The sequence below is a fragment of the Pan paniscus genome, chromosome 2 (assembly GCF_029289425.2).
Source record: "Pan paniscus chromosome 2, NHGRI_mPanPan1-v2.0_pri, whole genome shotgun sequence".
Taxonomy (NCBI): Eukaryota; Metazoa; Chordata; class Mammalia; order Primates; family Hominidae; genus Pan; species Pan paniscus.
Window position 1 is genome coordinate 194,181,264 of NC_085926.1, and position 19,030 is coordinate 194,200,293.

General features: G+C 49.4%; 2 protein-coding genes and 1 long non-coding RNA gene across 7 annotated transcripts in view; 1 reads left to right on the forward strand and 2 right to left on the reverse strand.

Moving 5' to 3' along the window:
• Positions 1 to 9,666, reverse strand: part of DYNLT2B (dynein light chain Tctex-type 2B) — a 28,907-nt gene extending 19,241 nt beyond the window's left edge. For all 3 annotated transcript variants that reach the window (XM_024928399.3, XM_003806428.5, XM_055111030.2), the window contains exons 1-2: positions 9,534 to 9,666; positions 5,642 to 5,775 (exon numbers count right to left, since the gene is read on the reverse strand). In XM_024928399.3, coding sequence (XP_024784167.1) covers positions 5,642 to 5,775; positions 9,534 to 9,646 — 247 coding nt within the window. In that variant the 5' untranslated portion in view covers positions 9,647 to 9,666. The remainder of the gene's footprint in view (positions 1 to 5,641; positions 5,776 to 9,533) is intronic.
• A 133-nt stretch (positions 9,667 to 9,799) lies between these two features.
• On the forward strand, positions 9,800 to 15,144 carry LOC134729918 (uncharacterized). The gene is made up of 2 exons (XR_010111491.1): positions 9,800 to 9,931; positions 14,935 to 15,144. It is a non-coding gene; the product is annotated as an uncharacterized LOC134729918 (long non-coding RNA).
• TM4SF19 (transmembrane 4 L six family member 19) lies at positions 13,295 to 18,991 on the reverse strand. 3 transcript variants are annotated; one of them, XM_063602645.1, is made up of 4 exons: positions 18,790 to 18,991; positions 18,352 to 18,429; positions 15,736 to 15,905; positions 13,295 to 15,468 (listed from the first exon to the last, which is right to left on the reverse strand). In XM_063602645.1, the coding sequence occupies exons 1-4, from the start codon at positions 18,988 to 18,990 to the stop codon at positions 15,288 to 15,290; spliced, it is 630 nt and encodes a 209-aa protein (XP_063458715.1). In that variant the 5' UTR covers position 18,991; the 3' UTR covers positions 13,295 to 15,287. The 3 variants fall into 3 exon arrangements, with proteins under 3 accessions (XP_063458715.1, XP_063458716.1, XP_008951646.1); XM_008953398.5 differs by having other exon boundaries at positions 15,185 to 15,468; positions 15,740 to 15,905; XM_063602646.1 differs by lacking the exon at positions 18,352 to 18,429.
• Positions 18,992 to 19,030: the final 39 nt, after the last annotated feature.

Consider the following 19,030-nt stretch of genomic DNA (forward strand, 5'->3'; position numbering starts at 1 on the left):
GAGGGAATCTCGCTCTGTCGCTCAGGCTGGAGTGCAGTGGGATGATCTCAGCTCACTGCAACCTCCGCCTCCTGGGTTCAAGCGATTCTCCCACCTGAGCCTTCTGAGTAGCTGGGATTACAGGCGCGCACCACCATGCCTGGCTAAATTTTATATTTTAGTAGAGACATGGTTTCACCATGTTGCCCAGGCTGGTCTGGAACTCCTGACCTCAAGTGATCCACCTGCTTCTGCCTCCCAAAGTTCTGGGATTACAGGCGTGAGCCACCTCACCTGGCCTGTTTTGTTTTGTTTTTGTTTTTTTGGAGATAGGGTCTCCCTCTGTCACCCAGGCTGGAATGCAGTGGCGCGATCTCGGCTCACTGCAACCTACGCCTTCTGGGTTCAAGTGATTCTCCTGCCTCAGCCTCCCAAGTAGCTGGAACTATAGGCGTGCACCACCACGCCTGGCTAATTCTTTGTATTTCAGTAGAGACGAGGTTTCACCATGTTGCCCAGGGTGGTCATGAACTCCTGAGCTCAGGCAATCCACCCGCCTCGGCCTCCCAAAGTGCTGGGATTACAGGTGTGAGCCACGGCACCCGGCCTCAATCAGGTTATTAAGCAACATAAAGAGATGAAAAGAAAGACCACGGCCCTAGGGAACAAACAGAATACCCAGAAAAGATCATTCCAGAACTAATAAATTCAAAATGGCAAGAAAAAAGACACAAATGAAAACAATTACTGGTTTAAGAAAATCACAAGTAAATGGCAATAAAAAAGGAAGAAGCCTGGGCAAAATGGCAAAACCCCGTCTCTACAAAAAATACAAAAATTAGCCGGGTGTGGTGGCAGGTGCCTGTAGTCCCAGCTACTTGGGAGGCGGAGATGGGAGGATTGCTTGAGGCTGCAGTGAGCCAAGACTGCGCCACTGCATTCCAGCCTGGCCGACAGAGTGAGACCCTGTCTCAAAAAAAAAAAAAGAAGAAAAAAGAAATTATGGCAAAGAAAAACTAATAAATATAGAAGACAAAGATGGCTCAACATAACAATATTTGGTGTCCTGAAGAAAAGGAAGTAACGAATGGAATAGGAAACATATTCAGAGATATAAGGAAATTTCCTTTATATGGAAAGAATAAAGTCTGCAGATTGAAAGCTATAAAATGCTCATTAGAAAGTCAGAATCTTTAGAAAAGCTACTGGGCATAAAGGTGAAGATGAGGATTATTTATTTTATTTATTTATTTTTTTTGAGACAGAGTCTCGCTCTGTTGCCCAGGCTGGAGTGCACTGGCACGATCCCAGCTCACTGCAACCTCCTTCACCCCCCAGGTTCAAGCAATTCTCCTGTCTCAGCCTCCCAAGAAATCCCAGCACTTTGGGAGGCCGAGACGGGTGGGTCACCTGAGGTCAGGAGTTTGGGACTAGCAAGCCCGGCTAATTTTTGTTTTGTTTTTTTGAGACAGAGTTTCGCCCTTGTTGGCCAGGCTTGAGTGCAATGGTGCAATCTTGCCTCACTGCAACCTCTGCCTCCTGGGTTCAAGCTATTCTCCTGTCTCAGCCTGGGATTACAGGCATGCGCCACCACGCCTGGCTAATTTTGTATCTTTAGTAGAGACAGGGTTTCTCCATGTTGGTCAGGCTGGTTTCGAACTCACAACCTCAAGTGATCCGCCCGCCTCGGCCTCCCTAAGTGCTGGGATTACAGGCGTGAGCCTCCATGCCCAGCCCCTAAATTCTGTATTTTTAGTAGAGACGGGGTTTCACCATATTGTTCAGGGTGGTCTCAAACTCCTGACCTCAGGTAACCCACCTGTCTTGGCCTCCCAAAGTGCTGGGAATACAGGCATAAGCCACCACGTCCAGCCAAAGGTGAGGATTCCTTAAGCAGAGAACATCAAGCTGGGCTCAGATTTCTTGACAACAAGTTACCATTGAATGTCAGAGGGCAATGAAGCACAAGGGTCAAGAAAATAAATTATTACCTCAAATATATGTATATTCTACTTTTGGGGGTGGAGGGGCGGGGGAATGGAGTCTCGCTCTGTCGCCCAGGCTGGAGTGCAGTGGCACTATCTCGGCTCACTGCAGACTCTGCCTCCTGGGTTCAAGTGATTCTCCTGCCTCAGCCTCCCAAGTAACTGGGATTACAGATGCCCACTACCATGCCCGGCTAATTTTGGTATTTTTCGTAGAGACGGGGTTTCACCATGTTGGCAAGGCTGGTCTCAAACTCCTGACCTCGGGTGATCCACCCGGCTCCGCCTCCCACAGTGCCGGGATTGCAGGCGTGAGCCACCGCGCCTGGCCCATAGTATATTCTACTTTAAAGGCAAAAGGCAGGCATTCTCAAACACAAAAGAATCCAGGGAATACGGCATTTCTGAGTCCTTTCTGAAAACAACTTACAACAAAATCTCATCATCTAGGAGTGGAAATAAGGAACTCTTCCCAGCTAATTGAGAGGCTGAGGCAGGAGAATCGCTTGAGCCCGGGAGGTTGAGGCTGCAGTGATCTGAAATCACACCACTGCACTCCAGCCTGGGTGACGAAGACCCTGTCTCAAAAAAAGAAAAGAAATAAGGAACTCAACAATGAAAATGACATGGTCAAGGAACTAAACAGGAGGCAACTGATCCAGTTACAGAATGAATATGACATGACTATGGGAAACAGGTCTACAATATCCCATTGTCATTTGTCCATGTATATGGACATGTAGAAGTTTGTTGTAATGTTTGCCTAGTATTAATGATTTTTTTTTTTTTTGAGACAGAGTCTCACTCTGTTGCCCAGGTTGCAGCACAGTGGCGTAATCTTGGCTCACTGCAATCTCCGTCCCTGGGCTCAGGTGATCCTCCCGCCTCAGCCACCCGAATAGCTGGGACTACAGATGCACACCACCAGCCCGGCTAATTTTTGTATTTTTCTAAGAGACAGGGTTTTGCCATGTTGGCCAGGATGGTCTCGAACTCCTGGGCTCAAGAGATCCGCCCGCCTCGGCCTCCAAAAGTGCTGGAATTACAGGCGTGAGCCACTGTGCCCGGCCAATATTAATGATTGTTTATTGGTGGTGGCATTCAGGTGATTTTTCTCATTTTATTTTTCTAGTGTTTAAATTTTGTATAATGAATGTGTACCATTTTTTACAAAAAATCTTAACGATGAACCTTCATTAAAAAGTCTAAAAACAAAAATGCTAATATACTAACAGCAGTTAATTCTGGGTGATGGAAATACACAGGATTGCTATTCTTTGTACTTTTCTGTATTTTTTAATTTCTTAAACTAAAAAATTCAGAAAAAAACAATAAACACAAATATTAAATAGTAACTGCCTTTGGTTAATATTTTAAAACTTTAAGGGGCCAGGCACAGTGGCTCACGCCTGTAATTCCACCACTTTGGGAGGCCGAGGCGGACGGATCACCTGAGGTCAGGAGTTCGAGATCAGCCTGACCAACATGGAGAAACCCCGTCTCTACTGAAAACACAAAAATTAGCCGGGTGTGGTGGCACATGCCTGTAATCCCAGCTACTCAGGAGGCTGAGGCAGGAGAATCGCTTGAACCCAGGAGGCAGAGATTGCAGTGAGCCAAGATCATGCCATTGGACTCCAGCCTGGGCAACAACAGCAAAACTCCATCTCAAAAAAAAACCTTATGGATACTTTTTTGTATTGTCTAGGTTTATTACAATGAGCATGTATTACTTTTATGAAGATATTCCTTCTCTTCAAAAAATGATGTCTTCTAAGAAGAGCAGATGGAAATAGGCCGGGCGCCGTGGCTCACACCTGTAATCCCAGCACGTTGGGAGGCCAAGGCTTGCGGATCTCTTGAGGGTCAGGAGTTCAAGACAAAATTAGCCACGTGTGGTGGCGCATGCTTGAAATTCCAGCTGCTTGGGAGGCTGAGGCGGGAGGATCACTTGAGCCCAGGAGGAGGAGGTTGCAGTGAGCTGATATCACACCACTGCACTCCAGCCTGGGAAACAGAGCGAGACTCTGTCTCAAAAAGAAAAAAAAAAAAAAAAAAAAAAAGAACTTTTCAGATCAGATGGTATAACATTATTAACAAAAGAGAGAGACCAGGCGCAGTGGCTCACACCTGCAATCCCAGCACTTTGCAAGGCCTAGGTGGGAGAATCACTTGAGGCCAGGAGCTCAAGATCAGCCAGGGCAACATGGCAAGACACCATCTCTACAGAAAAATTTAAAAATTAAAAAATTAGCCAAGCACGGTGGCACAAGCCTGTAGACCCAGCTACTTGGGAGGCTGAGATGGGAGGATCGCTTGAGCCAGGAGGTCAAGGCTGCAGTGAGCCATGTTCACACCACTGCACTCCACCCTGGACAAAACAGCAAGACCCTATTTCAAAAACAAAACAAAACAAAAAAAAACAAAACAATCAGAGAGACAAAGAGAACAGGGTAGGAAAAGCACAAAATATGCTCTACAGATGTAGTTTGGTAGGGGTCGAGGGTTGAGTAAGGGAAGTAGCTAAGGATTAGGGAGGAGAGATGGACTGCAGGTACTAAATGCCAGGCTGAGGACTTGACAGCTTGGGGGAAGAAACAACCAAGAAATACAGGGGAAAGGAGTCCCTGTACTTTCTGGCCTTTCTGAATACTAAGATTTTTTGGACAGTGTTTTATTTCACATCTTCACTCTTTTCCCCCATCTGCAAAAACTTACATGAGTAAAAGTCACCAAATAATTAGAGAAGACAAGACACTAAAGAAAAAGTTGTCTTTAATAGAATCCACAGCTAACATTCTATTTATGTTTTTTTTAATAGAGATGTTTTATTTTTTTATTTTGCTTTTTTTTCTTTTTTGAGACAGAGTCTCACTCTGTCACCCAGGCTGGAGTGCAGTGACGCGATCTCAGCTCACTGCAACCTCCACCTCCTGGGTTCAAGTGATTCTCCTGCCTCAGCCTCCCAAGCAGCTGGGACTGCAGGCGTGTGCCACCACACCCAGCTATTTTTTGTATTTTTAGTAGAGACAGGGTTTCATCGTGTTAGCCAGGATGGTCTCGATCTCCTGACCTTGTGATCCACCCGCCTCGGCCTCCCAAAGTGCTGGGATTACAGGCGTGAGCCACTGCGTCCGGCCTTTATTTTGCTTTTTAATACACATGAGGTCAGCTGGGCGCGGTGGCTCATGTCTGTAATCCCAGCACCTTGAGAGGCCGAGGCGGGTGGATCACCTGAGGTCAGGAGTTTGAGACCAGCCTGACCAACATGGAGAAACCCCGTCTCTACTAAAAATACAAAATTAGCCAGGCGTGGTGGTGCATGCCTGTAATCCCAGCTACTCAGGAGGCTGAGGCAGAAGAATCACTTGAACCCGGGAGGCGGAGTTTGCAGTGAGCCAAGATCATGCCATTGCACTCCAGCCTGGACAACAAGAGTGAAACTCCATCTCAAAAAAAAAAAAAATAGACATGAGGCCTCACCATGTTGCCCAGGCTGGTACTGAACTCCAGAGCTCAAGCAATCTTCCTGCCTTGGCATGCTAAAGTGTTGGGATTGTAGGCGTGAGCCACCATACCTGGCCCCAATGTCCTTTGTTTAAAGATGGAGAGGGGGCAAATGGGTAATACTGACTCTGTGAAGAGAATGAGTCATTTCCAGTTATCACCATGATTACCTTTTAATTTATCTTTAATGTTTTCTGATAAATGTTTTGTAAGCTGAGGCATTTCTTCTGGAGAATATTCAGCATTTGCCAGTTCCTCCTTGAGCACAGCATGGATACAGTCTTTAACCACAGAGGGCCTGAACCTGAATGGAACAATTTGTGAACATCCAGTCGGTGACTCCACAACCCCAGCTTACCTTCATACCGCAACTTCTCCCATCTTTTTGTCATTAGTACCACTTAATCCTTCTTTTTCATATTTTTTATTATAAAATATAAACAAATTAAGACAAATCATAGGCCACATGTGTATCTTCAACCTGGACCTGCACTGAACTTCAACACATTCCAACTCATGCCCCATATGAATGTTTATTAGGCAACTCAATACATCCAATAATGAGCTTCTCATACTCCCGTCTCCCCCAAAACGAAATATATACTTGTTGTTAATTTGGTTCTGCACGCTTTCACAAAATAAAATAAAATAAAATAATACGGCTGAATGGCATTCTGGGCATTCAGAACCTTTTACCAAGATAACTGAGGGTATCTTTCTCTGTGTTCATTCTACCCAAGGGAAAAATCCTGTATGAAATTTGTATCACTTTTTCTGTGAGTTACCAAGAGAATAAAAATAAACAAAGAAATTTGTATCACATTATAATCAAAATTCCTGTTTTCCATATTTGCCAAGCAAGTATGGGTGTGTGTGTGTGTGTGTCTCACATTATAATCAAAATTCCTGTTTTCCATATTTGCCAAGCAAATATGGGGGGTGTGTGTGTGTGTGTGTAAAGTTAGTGATCTTACAAACCTAGCTGAGTACCCTCTGCTCTGGCCCGTGAGCCTGACATTTTTTTCAGTGTGTGTGTGTGTGTGTGTGTGTGTGTAAAGTTAGTGATCTTACACACCTAGCTGAGTACCCTCTGCTCTGGCCCGTGAGCCTGACATTTTTTTCAGTGTGTGTGTGTGTGTGTGTGTGTTGTGTGGTGTGTGTGTGTGTGTAAAGTTAGTGATCTTACAAACCTAGCTGAGTACCCTCTACTCTGGCCCGTGAGCCTGACATTTTTTTCAGTGTGGTGTGGTGTGGTGTGGTGTGGTGTGTGTGTGTGTGTGTGTAAAGTTAGTGATCTTACAAACCTAGCTGAGTACCCTCTGCTCTGGCCCGTGAGCCTGACATTTTTTTCAGTGTGTGTGTGTGTGTGTGTGTGTGTGTGTGTGTGTGTGTAAAGTTAGTGATCTTACAAACCTAGCTGAGTACCCTCTGCTCTGGCCCGTGAGCCTGACATTTTTTTCAGTGTGTGTGGTGTGTGTGTGTGTGTAAAGTTAGTGATCTTACAAACCTAGCTGAGTACCCTCTGCTCTGGCCCGTGAGCCTGACATTTTTTTCAGTGTGTGTGTGTGTGTGTGTGTAAAGTTAGTGATCTTACAAACCTAGCTGAGTACCCTCTGCTCTGGCCCGTGAGCCTGACATTTTTTTCAGTGTGTGTGTGTGTGTGTGTAAAGTTAGTGATCTTACAAACCTAGCTGAGTACCCTCTGGCCCGTGAGCCTATTTTTTTCAGTGTGTGTGTGTGTGTGTGTGTGTGTGTGTGTGTAAAGTTAGTGATCTTACAAACCTAGCTGAGTACCCTCTGCTCTGGCCCGTGAGCCTGACATTTTTTTCAGTGTGTGTGTGTGTTGTGTGGTGTGTGTGGTGTGTGTGTGTGTGTGTAAAGTTAGTGATCTTACAAACCTAGCTGAGTACCCTCTGCTCTGGCCCGTGAGCCTGACATTTTTTTCAGTGTGTGTGTGTGTGTGTGTGTAAAGTTAGTGATCTTACAAACCTAGCTGAGTACCCTCTGCTCTGGCCCGTGAGCCTGACATTTTTTTCAGTGTGTGTGTGTGTGTGTGTGTGTGTGTGTAAAGTTAGTGATCTTACAAACCTAGCTGAGTACCCTCTGCTCTGGCCCGTGAGCCTGACATTTTTTTCAGTGTGTGTGTGTGTGTTGTGTGGTGTGGTGTGGTGTGGTGTGGTGTGGTGTGGTGTGTGTGTGTGTGTGTGTGTGTAAAGTTAGTGATCTTACAAACCTAGCTGAGTACCCTCTGCTCTGGCCCGTGAGCCTGACATTTTTTTCAGTGTGTGTGTGTGTTGTGTGGTGTGTGTGGTGTGTGTGTGTGTGTGTAAAGTTAGTGATCTTACAAACCTGAGTACCCTCTGCTCTGGCCCGTGAGCCTGACATTTTTTTCAGTGTGTGTGTGTGTGTGTGTGTGTGTGTAAAGTTAGTGATCTTACAAACCTAGCTGAGTACCCTCTGCTCTGGCCCGTGAGCCTGACATTTTTTTCAGTGTGTGTGTGTGTGTTGTGTGGTGTGGTGTGGTGTGGTGTGGTGTGGTGTGTGTGTGTGTGTGTGTAAAGTTAGTGATCTTACAAACCTAGCTGAGTACCCTCTGCTCTGGCCCGTGAGCCTGACATTTTTTTCAGTGTGTGTGTGTGTGTGTGTGTGTGTGTGTGTGTGTAAAGTTAGTGATCTTACAAACCTAGCTGAGTACCCTCTGCTCTGGCCCGTGAGCCTGACATTTTTTTCAGTGTGTGTGTGTGTGTTGTGTGGTGTGGTGTGGTGTGTGTGTGTGTGTGTGTAAAGTTAGTGATCTTACAAACCTAGCTGAGTACCCTCTGCTCTGGCCCGTGAGCCTGACATTTTTTTCAGTGTGTGTGTGTGTTGTGTGGTGTGTGTGTGTGTTGTGTGGTGTGTGTGGTGTGTGTGTGTGTGTGTAAAGTTAGTGATCTTACAAACCTAGCTGAGTACCCTCTGCTCTGGCCCGTGAGCCTGACATTTTCTTCAGTGTGTGTGTGTTGTGTGGTGTGTGTGGTGTGTGTGTGTGTGTGTGTGTGTGTAAAGTTAGTGATCTTACAAACCTAGCTGAGTACCCTCTGCTCTGGCCCGTGAGCCTGACATTTTTTTCAGTGTGTGTGTGTGTTGTGTGGTGTGTGTGTGTGTTGTGTGGTGTGTGTGGTGTGTGTGTGTGTGTGTAAAGTTAGTGATCTTACAAACCTAGCTGAGTACCCTCTGCTCTGGCCCGTGAGCCTGACATTTTCTTCAGTGTGTGTGTGTTGTGTGGTGTGTGTGGTGTGTGTGTGTGTGTGTGTGTGTAAAGTTAGTGATCTTACAAACCTAGCTGAGTACCCTCTGCTCTGGCCCGTGAGCCTGACATTTTTTTCAGTGTGTGTGTGTGTTGTGTGGTGTGTGTGTGTGTTGTGTGGTGTGTGTGGTGTGTGTGTGTGTGTGTGTAAAGTTAGTGATCTTACAAACCTAGCTGAGTACCCTCTGCTCTGGCCCGTGAGCCTGACATTTTTTTCAGTGTGTGTGTGTGTTGTGTGGTGTGTGTGTGTGTGTGTAAAGTCAGTGATCTTACAAACCTAGCTGAGTACCCTCTGCTCTGGCCCGTGAGCCTTAATCCTAGCGAGGGCTCGGTGCGGTGCTCTAAGGGCCTCCAGATCCCACCCGGGTAGGACTTTGCACAGATGCAGCTCCCGCGCCGGGAGTGAGCCCATCCTGGCACCCGTGTGCACAGTCACCCTCGAATCACGGCTGAACGGCATCCGACGCGAGTGGCTTCCTGCCTCTATTCTACCCATCTCCTTACTCAGGACGCCATCGCGGGTTTCCCAGGGCCAACCATGCCCGCCGCGCCAGCCTAAGACGCGCCCGGCGCCCAAACACTGAGGAAGCGGGTGGGGTCCCCTGCGGCCCCTGCAGCGGGAGGGGCGCCCGGACGTCACAGCAGGGCCTCCCGCCTCCCGCCCCGCGGACCCCGCGCGTCCCCCGCGCTCCTTCCGTGGCCCAGGTCCCAGGCGAGCTCCGCCCCTCAGACCGGCGCGCTCGAGGTCGCCCCGCCACACCCCGTCCTCTACCCGCCTCTGCTGGAAAACAGGCCGCAGAATATAGGTGTTCTCGGGCTCCCCTGCGTTCTTCTCAGCCTCAGGCACCCCGTCGCCCACCGAGAAGGACACTCCGATGGACGTGGCCATGCCGGGGCTTCTCGGTCCGGGCGTAGCTCGCGATGAAGGCCTAGCGGGTTGCGGTCGCGGCCGGCAGCAGGGAAAGCGTCTCCAGGGCAACAGGGCCGCCCTCCCGCCTCGAGGAAGCCCGCGAGCGCCCCGCACAGCCGCCCTCCCTGCCCGCGCCTGCGCACCGGCTGCTGGGCGGGAACTGGTCGCGTCCGGACGCGCGACAGCTTCCACCCGCCTTAGGCAGTATCAGCCGCGCCGCAGTCGGAGGAAACAGACGCGGGGCCTGAGGCTCCTGGACTTGAGGTATTAGGCTGGTGCAGAAGTAATTGCGGCGGCCGGGTGCGGGGGCTCACGCCTGTAATCCCAGCACTTTGGGAGGCCGAGGCGGGCGGATCACCTGAGTCAGGAAGAGTTCAAGACCATCCTGGCCGACATGGTGAAACCCCATCTCTACTGAAAATACAAAAATTAGCCGGGCGTGGTGGCGCGTGCCTGTAACCCCAGCTGCTCAGGAGGCTGAGGCAGAATAATCTATTGAACCCAGGAGGCGGAGGTTGCAGGGAGCCGAGATCGCGCCACTGCACTCCAGCCTGGCGACAGAGCGAGACTGCGTCTCAAAAAAAAAAAAAAAAGGAAGGAAGGAAAGAGACTTAGGGTGCATTCCCCGCTTTTAAAAATATATATTTATTTTTTTAAACGAAGTCTCGCTCTGTCACTCAGGCTGGAGTGCAGAGGCGCGATCTCGGCTCACTGCAACCTCCACCTCCCAGGTTCAAGCAATTCTGCCTCAGCCTCCCCAGCAGCTGGGATTACAGGCGCGCCCCACCACGACCGGCTAATTTTTTGTGTATTTTTATTAGAGACGGGGTTTCACCATATTGGCCAGGCTGGTCTCCAACTCCTGACCTCAGGTGATCCGCCCACCTCGGTCTCCCGAAGTGCTGGGATGACAGGCGTGAGCCATCGTACTCTGCCGCATTCCCTGCTTATAAGCACCAGTCCCTGGTCCTGTTTTAGAAGGCTGTTGTATCTTGGCCTCTGCTAGCTTCAGAAACTAAGGCCCGATGAGGTAGCTCGTGCCTGTAATCCCTGTTTACAGGACAGGCTGAAAGGGCAGGGATTCCTTTTTTTTTTTTTCCCCCACTTGAGACAGGGTCTTGCTCTGTTTCTCAGGCTGGAGTGCAGTGGCACACTCACCGCTCACTTCAGCCTCGACCTCTTGGACTCAAGCAGTCCTCCCACCTCAGCCTCTGGAGTACCTGGGACTACAGGCGAATGCCACCACGCGTGGCTAATCTTTTTAATTTTTGTAGAGATAGGATCTGGCTATGCTGCCCAGGCTACTATTGAACTCTTGGGCTCAAGTGATTATCCCACCTCAGCCTTCCAAAGTGCTGGGATTACAGGCATGAGCCATCACAGCCAGCTGGGATATTGTTTTTCGAATCGCTGTCATGTTCTGTACTATATGCAGTTCCTGAAAGAATGGAGGCAAGAAGGAGTCAGCTAACCACTGTGAACTGTCTTAGTGCCAAGGACCGACCCTTCTCTCCTTGGGGTCCTGCTGACCCATCAGAATAGGGCTGAGCCAGGATGGGGCTTGTGGAGATGATGTGTATGAGTGTGCATGCACTTGTGTGCGCATGCCTAACATCCAAAACTAGATATAAATTCTTTAAACTTTTCATTAGTTGGCAGGGCACGGTGACTCGCACCTGTGATCCCAGCACTTTGGGAGGCCGAGGCGGGCGGATCATGAGGTTAGGAGATCAAGACCATCCTGGCTAACGTTGTGAAACCCGGTCTCTACTAAAAATACAAAAATTAGCTGGGTGTGGTGGCACGTGCCTGTAATCCCAGCTACTTGGGAGGCTGAGGCAGGAGAATTGCTTGCACCAGGGAGTCGGAGCTTGCAGTGAGCCGAGATCACACCACTGCACTCCAGCATGAGACTCTGTATCAAAAAAAAAAAAAAATTCTGCGTGAGTTGTGTGGAGGTGTCAGTACCTTTCCCCAGCAAGAGAAGCTTCTCCATATCAGGCATATCCTAGCCATGACCCTGAAACTAACCAGCCAAGAGGGAAATGTGAGACAAGCCCAGGCAAGCTTCCTGGATGTTGTATGCAGGAATAGGATGTGGTCTCTGGACTTGGAGACTTCCTGCCTGCTCAAGAAGCTGTGCCTCCTTGTGTCTCCCACAGGCCTCTGTGTCCACCTTCCCCACCCTGGCAGGCCCGCTAGGCCAGCAGCCCTGGAGAGGAAAGGGTGAGGTGGTGTTTGAAGGGACCTGCCTCCTACGAGCTCTGCTGGTTGGACTGTCGGATGACAGAACCGTGCCTCTGAGCCTGGGAGAGGGAGGCACCCCTGTGTTCTGGAAGCCCCCAGTGCTTCAGCAACTCCTCACTGAGGCAGAATAGTGGAGGAATCAAGCTGGGATCCAGGGGACTGAGGAGGGGATAGAGCAGCACCTGGGCCCCACATTCCCTTCCAACAGAGCCTGGGGTGCTGTGTTTCCGGGAGGTTTTTTTTTGGTTTTTTGTTTTCCCGAGACAGAATCTCACTCTGACCCCCAGCCTGGAGTGCAGTGGCATGATCTCGGCTCACTGCAACCTCCGCCTCTCGGGTTCAAGCAATTCTCCTGCCTCAGCCTCCCGAGTAGCTGGGATTACAGGTGCACACCACCACACCTGGCTAATTTTTGTATTTTTTATAGAGACGGGGTTTCACCATGTTGGCTAGGGTGGTCGTGAACTTCTGACCTCACGATCTGCCTGCCTCGGACTCCTAAAGTGCTGGGATTACAGGCGTGAGCCACTGCACCCGGCCTCTTTTTTTTTTTTTTTTTTTTTTTTGTGAGACAGAGTCTCTGTCCCCCAGGCTGGAGTTCAGTGGTGCAATCTCGGCTCATTGCAACCTCTGTCTCCTGGTTTCAAGCAATTCTCCTGCTGCAGCCTCTGAATAGCTGGGATTACCGACATGCACCACCACACCCATATAATTTTTGTATTTTTTGTAGAGCTGAAGTTTCACTATGTTGGCCAGGCTGGTCTCAAACTCCTGACTTCTGGTGATCCACCCACCGTGGCCTCCCAAAGTGCTGGGATTGCAGGTGTGAGCCACCGTGCCCGGCCAGAGCCTGGGGTTCTCAAACTCGTTTCTGGGGCCCGCCCACCACTTTTCTTGCCAGTGCCCATCTTCCAGGTTCCTCCTAGGCTGCTTCTGCCTGCCTTGTCCTCTTCCTGCCTGTCATACCACACTCTCCCACCAGCATCTTCTTCATTCCGCTCTGACTCTTCTCACCACCCAGCCCGACCTGACTGAAAACCCCGCAGTGGGAGAGCAGGAGGCCCCTGCTTCTAGGTGCCGTGTGAGAAGCAGCTGTGAGGTCGGGTTGGGTGGCTCACGCCTGTAATCCCAGCACTTTGGGAGGCCGAGGTGGGCGGGTCACAAGGTCAGGAGTTCAAGACCAGCCTGGCCAATATGGTGAAACCCCATCTCTACTAAAAGTACAAAAAAAATAGCCAGGTGTGGTGGCGGGTGCCTGTAATCCCAGCCACTCAGGAGGCTGAGACAGGAGAATCGCTTGAACTTGGGAGGCAGAGGTTGCAGTGAGCCGAGATCATGCCACTGCACTCCAGCCTGGGCAACAGAGCGAGACTCCATAAAAAAGGAAAAGAGATTTAATTGGCTCACAGTTCTGCAGGTGTTACAGGAAGCATAGCACCCACATCAGTCAGCTTCTGGGGAGGCCTCAGAGAGCTTTTACTCATGGCAGCAGGTGAAGAGGGAGCAGGCGAGTCACATAGTGAGAGCAGGAGCAGGCGAGAGAGAGGCCAGAGGTGCCACACGCTTCTAAATGACCAGATCTCGCGGGAACCCCCTATCACAAAGACAGCTCTGAGCCGTGAGGGATCCGCCTCATGATCCACACACCTTCTGCCAGGCCCCACCTCTAGCACTGGGGATCACAATTCAACATGAGATTTGGGTGAGGACAGATATCCAAACTGTGTGGACAGAGGTGATGCTCCTCTACTTGTTGAACTCTTGAACACTAGTGAAGAGAATGCTGGTGTATTAGTCTGCCAGGCTGCTGTTGCAGAATACCATGAACTGGGCACTTAAGCAACTGAAATAGATTTTCTCACAGTGCTGGAGGCTAGAAGTCCAAGATCCAGGTGCCAGCAGGTTTGGTATCTCCTGAGGCCTCGCCCCTGCGCTTGCAGACAGCCACCTTCTCACTGGGTCCTCACAGGGCCTTTTTCTTTGAGCCAGTGTAGAGAGCTCTATTCTTTCTTCCTCTTTTTATAAGCACACCAGTCCTATTTAATTAGGGTCCCACCCTATGGCCTCATTTAATCATTTGTTGTTGTTGTTGTTGTTTTTGAGACGAGGTCTCACTGTGTTGCCCAGGTTAGTCTCAAACCCCTGGTCACAAGTGATCTTCCCACATTGGCCTCCCAAAGTGCTCAGATTACAGGTGTGAGCCATTGCGCCCAGTCTCATTTAACCTTAATTACTAATTTAAAGGTGCCATCATGGCCAGGCGCGGTGGCTCACACCTGTAATCCCAGCACTTTTGGAGGCCAAGGTGGGTGGATTACTTGCAGCCAGGGGTTCGAGACCAGCCTGGCCAACATGGTGAAACTCCCGTCTCTACTAAAAATACAAAAATTAGCTGGGTGTGGTGGCACATGCCTGTAATCCCAACTACTCAGGAGGCTGAGGCAGGAGAATCACTTGAACCTGGGAGGTGGAGGTTGCAGTGAGCCGAGATCACGCCACTGCACTCCAGCCTGGGTGACAGAGCGAGACTGTCTCAAAAAAAAAAAAAAAAGTGCCACCACCAAAGACTGTCATATTGGGGGTTAGGGCTTCAACCTACAGATTTGGAGGAAACACTATTTAGTCCACAATAACTGGAGAAGTTGAATTTAGAAGATGGGGGTTGGGGCCAGGCACAGTGACTCATGCCTGTAATCCAGCGCTTTGGGAGACCAAGGTGGGAGGATCACTTGAGGTCAGGAGTTCAAGACCAGACTGGGCAATATAGCGAGACTCCCTGTCTACAGAAAATTTAAAAATTAGCCAGGTGTAGTGGTGTGTGCCTGTAGTCCCAGCTACTTGGAGGCTAAGGCAGGAGGATCGCTTGAGTGCATGGGTTGTAGGTTACAGTAAGCTATGATTGTGCCACTGTACTCCAGACAGGGGAACAGAGCAAGACCCTGTCTCAGCAACAACAAAACAACAGGGAGATAGGGGGTCAGGTGCTGACTTCACCTTAACTTCACTGTGTGCTTTTACAGCCTGTTACCCTCTGCGAGCCTCAACTTCTCTATGTGTAACAAATGGCCAACTTTATGGGATTGTCAAGAAGCTGAAATGAGACCCTGGCTGGAGGATATTTTATGGACTATAAATTCCTAAACAATTATAATAACTTAGTTATTTATCCTATCCATGGATCACCTGGAAGTTTACAATGTGATTTAAAATGCATTCTATCATTCCACCGACCTGCAGTGAATTTTGTTGTCATTATTACTCCAGGGATACCTAAAGGGGAAGTTTGTTTATAATTCGTACCCACTCCTTATAGAAAGGATTCAAGACAGCCGATGATGAAAACACCCATGCTTGCAAGTGAAGGTTCTGCCTGTCACTTCTCGCAGAGGCTGCAGAAAAGGCCCAGGAGGCTGTTGATGACATGAACGACCACCAGGAGAAGCTGGAGCAGGCTGATGCACAGAAGGGCGGAGAAGAGGGACACGTGCCAGACAACAGCTGCAGAGGGCTCCAGGCAGACGGAGTTCCAGAGCGAACGGTCATACAGATAATTCCTGTCCCAAAAAATAAGGAGACCAGGGGTCAGGCGATAAGTAAGGAAAGCCAAACAGGCAACCCCAGTAGAAAACTGGGGTCTCCCCTGACCGGGTCATGGGACTGGGCTCATGAGGGTGACCGTTACTGCTCCATTTGCAATTTTCTGAGTATCAGAGGAGCAAGATGCTAGGATGTGTGACCCAAAGGAGCTTGCAGTTCGTCTGTGTGTCTTTTTGTCTCTCTCTCTGTCTGAAAAGACCAAGCCCAAGCCTCCACCCATTTACCTACTATGCAGGTCTTTGAATGGGTATCCATATTTCCAAGCTTGTGTCTGATTGAAGGATGAAACATCAAACATGCAAAAAGGACCATCTTTCAGAGCAACTCCAGAAGTGACAAAGCAAATCAGGGCTCCAAGTAAAGCCAGGCCACCTGACAACAGAGCAGTAAGCACCTGCGGAGGGAGGAGAAACGCTGAGCTAAGACGGGGTCGCGGCTGGGGAGTCTGTGGGGCGGTCTGCACAGGTCTGACTTCTCTGGTCTCGGTGTTCTTCCATCCTGTCATGGGGGAGAATTCTGTCTATGGCACCCCCTTTGAAGCATAACCCATGTTGGGGAGGCCGTGAGGGGTTTCTAGGAGAGAAAGGACCAAGAAGCAGAATCGCAGGCCCCGGATCTCCCTGACTCCGTGAGTTCGCCTGAGCTGCTCAGCAGCTTGGCATCACAAACCTTTTGCACATTACAGCCATTCAGCCTCTGAGCTAAAGAGGAAGCTACCACAGGCCCACCACTGACTCTTCTAAGGAAAAGCTGCATTTTCAAAAGTTCCAGGTTCCCAACTCTGATTCTTCTCTATTTCAAATCAAGGATAAAAAAAAGGAAGGGAGGGAAGGAAGGAAAGAAAGAAGCAGGAAAGAAGGGAAGGAGAGAAGTGGGAGGGAGGGAAAGAAGGGAGAGAAACAGCGAGAGAGAAGCTGCAGCCAAGCTCTGAAATGACTCCACTTCTGTCGCTGTGTTTCTCCAGCTGAGAGCTTTCTTGGCCATCAGTCTGTGCTCCCACTGCCCTCCCAGAAAATAACTGGGTTTCCTTCCTTGACAGGTTTCTAGCCTGCTTCTACATTGGCTTCTTTCTCGTTCCTTCCTTCCTTCCCTTCCTTCCTTCTTTCTCTCTCTCTCTTTCTTTTTGAGACAGAGTCTCACTCTGTCGCCCAGGCTGGAGTGCAGTGGCACGATCTCAGCTCACTGCAACCTCTGCCTCTGAGTTCAAGCGATTCTCCTGCCTCAGCCTCCCAAGTAGCTGGGACTACAAGCGTGCGCCACCACACCCAGCTAATTTTTGTATTTTTAGTAGAAATGGGGTTTCACTGGGTTGGTCATGCCAGTCTCAATCTCCTGACCTTGTGATCCACCTGCTTCAGCCTCCCAAAGTGCTGGGATTACAGGCATGAGCCACCGTGCCCGGCCCATATTGGATTCTTTCTTAGGGTTCTAGATTTTTTTTCTCCCTCCCCCAAAAATGCCTATTTTAAAAATGTGAATAACACCTACATAGCGTTTTTCTGCAGAGTCATGGAGTCATTCTCCCACTGAGGTCAAGCTGGTTTGGAGTTGGGGAGGGATCAGACAAAGGTGCATAGTAAGTTTTGACTCTGAGTTAAAGGATTCAAGATGAATCAGTAAGCCTAGGGCAGTGGTTCCCAAAATGGGGTCCCTGCCCAGCCGCATCACATCACCTGAGAACCTGTTAGAAATGCAAAACTTCCCCCCCATCCTGAATCAGAAACTCTGGGGAGGGAGCCCAGCAATCCGTGTTCCGGCAAAAGCCCTCCAGGTGATTCTCATGCACATTCAAGTGTCAGAACTACGTGCCTCGGGGAAAACCAGAATGAGGACAGTGAATGAAATGTGCAAGTGTTTATTTATTTATCTATGTACTTATTTATTTATTTATTTTGAAACGGAGTCTCGCTCTCGCCCAGGCTGGAGTGCAGTGGCGCCATCTCGGCTCACTGCAAGCTCCGCCTCCCGGGTTCAAGAGATTTTCCTGCCTCAGCCTCCTGAGTTGCTGGGATTACAGGCGCCCACCACCACGCCCAGCTAATTTTTGAATTTTTGGTAGAGACGGGGTTTCACCATGTTGGCCAGGCTGGTCTCAAACTCCTGACCTCAGGTGATCCGCCCATCTTGGCCTCCCAAAGTGCTGGGATTACAGGCGTGAGCCACCGCGCCTGGCCTATATTTGATTTTTTAACATGTAACTGAGTCAGTGGGCTTCCCAACGTGTGGGCTGCAGATATCAGAGCAGGCTGTGGAGTTACCATAAGGCCACAGATTCATGTCTGAGAACGAGTGTGTGTGTGTTTGTTACACACACATATACTGAGATCTTTCAAGTTTATACAGTTGCTGCTGTAATTAATAAGGTAGAAATTTATTCTGGGCCTCAGTTTATCTGTAAAATGGAGGGGTTAGATTAGAATCTAGTGATTAGATGATCTCTGGAAAACTTTCCTGTTCTAAGAAAATATTAGTTAAAATAACTAGGAAAATTTCCATCAATGACACATGATTACAGTGTCATAACTCATGTCCATATTGTCCAATACCCTAAGAGAGTAACAGTTTCTCACACTGGTACAGACGTCTGGGTCCTCACACTGGTACAGACGTCTGGGCTTCACTAAGCACTACTCCCTTGACTTGATCAGCTCCCATTTTACAGATGAAAGCCTGAAACTGGAAAGATGAAGCAACTTGCCCAAGAACTTAGCGTTACTGAGGGTTACAGTGAGGACCTGACTTCAGGCCCCAAGACCAAAATTGCCTCTTTACCACCCTGCCTCTAGAGTAATAGAGGTGGAGACATTCTGGGTGTTAGAAGAGTGGAATCTGGTGCTTACGCTTCGACAGAGCCCACTCTTACTGAAGCAGCCGTATCTCCAGCCCATCAAGGAGATGAGGATAGCTGCAGTGAGTACCTGTAGGAGAGAGAAGAATGTTGAGATGGGGAAATCGACTTTGCCGGCTGTTTCTAGGTGCTGCCCACAGCTGTTAGAGTGGCTGGCAGCTCACATGAACGCAGTCGTCCTGTTGACTCTGACTCTGGGGACCCACATTTGTATGACGAGCCTGATCTAACGCTGTGGATGTTAACTTTCACACCCGACCTGCCTGGTCCCAAGCTAGGCTTCCTGTCTCTTAGAGCTTCTACAGACCCAAGATCAGCTTGTTAGAATAAACTTTTCTGCAAGGAATCAAAACACTCTTCCCATGCCACCTTCCTGCTCCCCGCCGGGGTATCTTTGAGAGTTCACGTTCAGGGAACCCCGGACACTTACCATGAGGCCTCCTCCCCAGAGCCCAGTTCCCAGCATGGCATGCCTGCCAAGGAGGCCCCTCAACAGGTAGGTGACATCCCAGTTAGGAAGGAGGAGTGCCACGTTGGCCCCAGCAGCAAACAGGGCTGCAGTCCCAAGGCTCAGTCCCAGGATACGGGAGCAAGTCCGTGAGCTTGCCGGCGTGCAGGGAGAGGACACCATCCTGGAACAGATAGAAAGGGAGTCGCGGCAGCTCTGCTGT

What these genes read in the sequence shown, in the direction of transcription:
- TM4SF19 (XM_008953398.5), bottom strand. Translation starts at nt 18,990, where the DNA reads ATGGTGTCCTCTCCCTGCACGCCGGCAAGCTCACGGACTTGCTCCCGT. An exon ending in TCTGGGGAGGAGGCCTCATG is followed by an intron (nt 18,430 to 18,789) that starts GTAAGTGTCCGG and finishes TCTCTCCTACAG; the next exon opens with GTACTCACTGCAGCTATCCT. An exon ending in AGAGTGGGCTCTGTCGAAGC is followed by an intron (nt 15,906 to 18,351) that starts GTAAGCACCAGA and finishes CTCCCTCCGCAG; the next exon opens with GTGCTTACTGCTCTGTTGTC.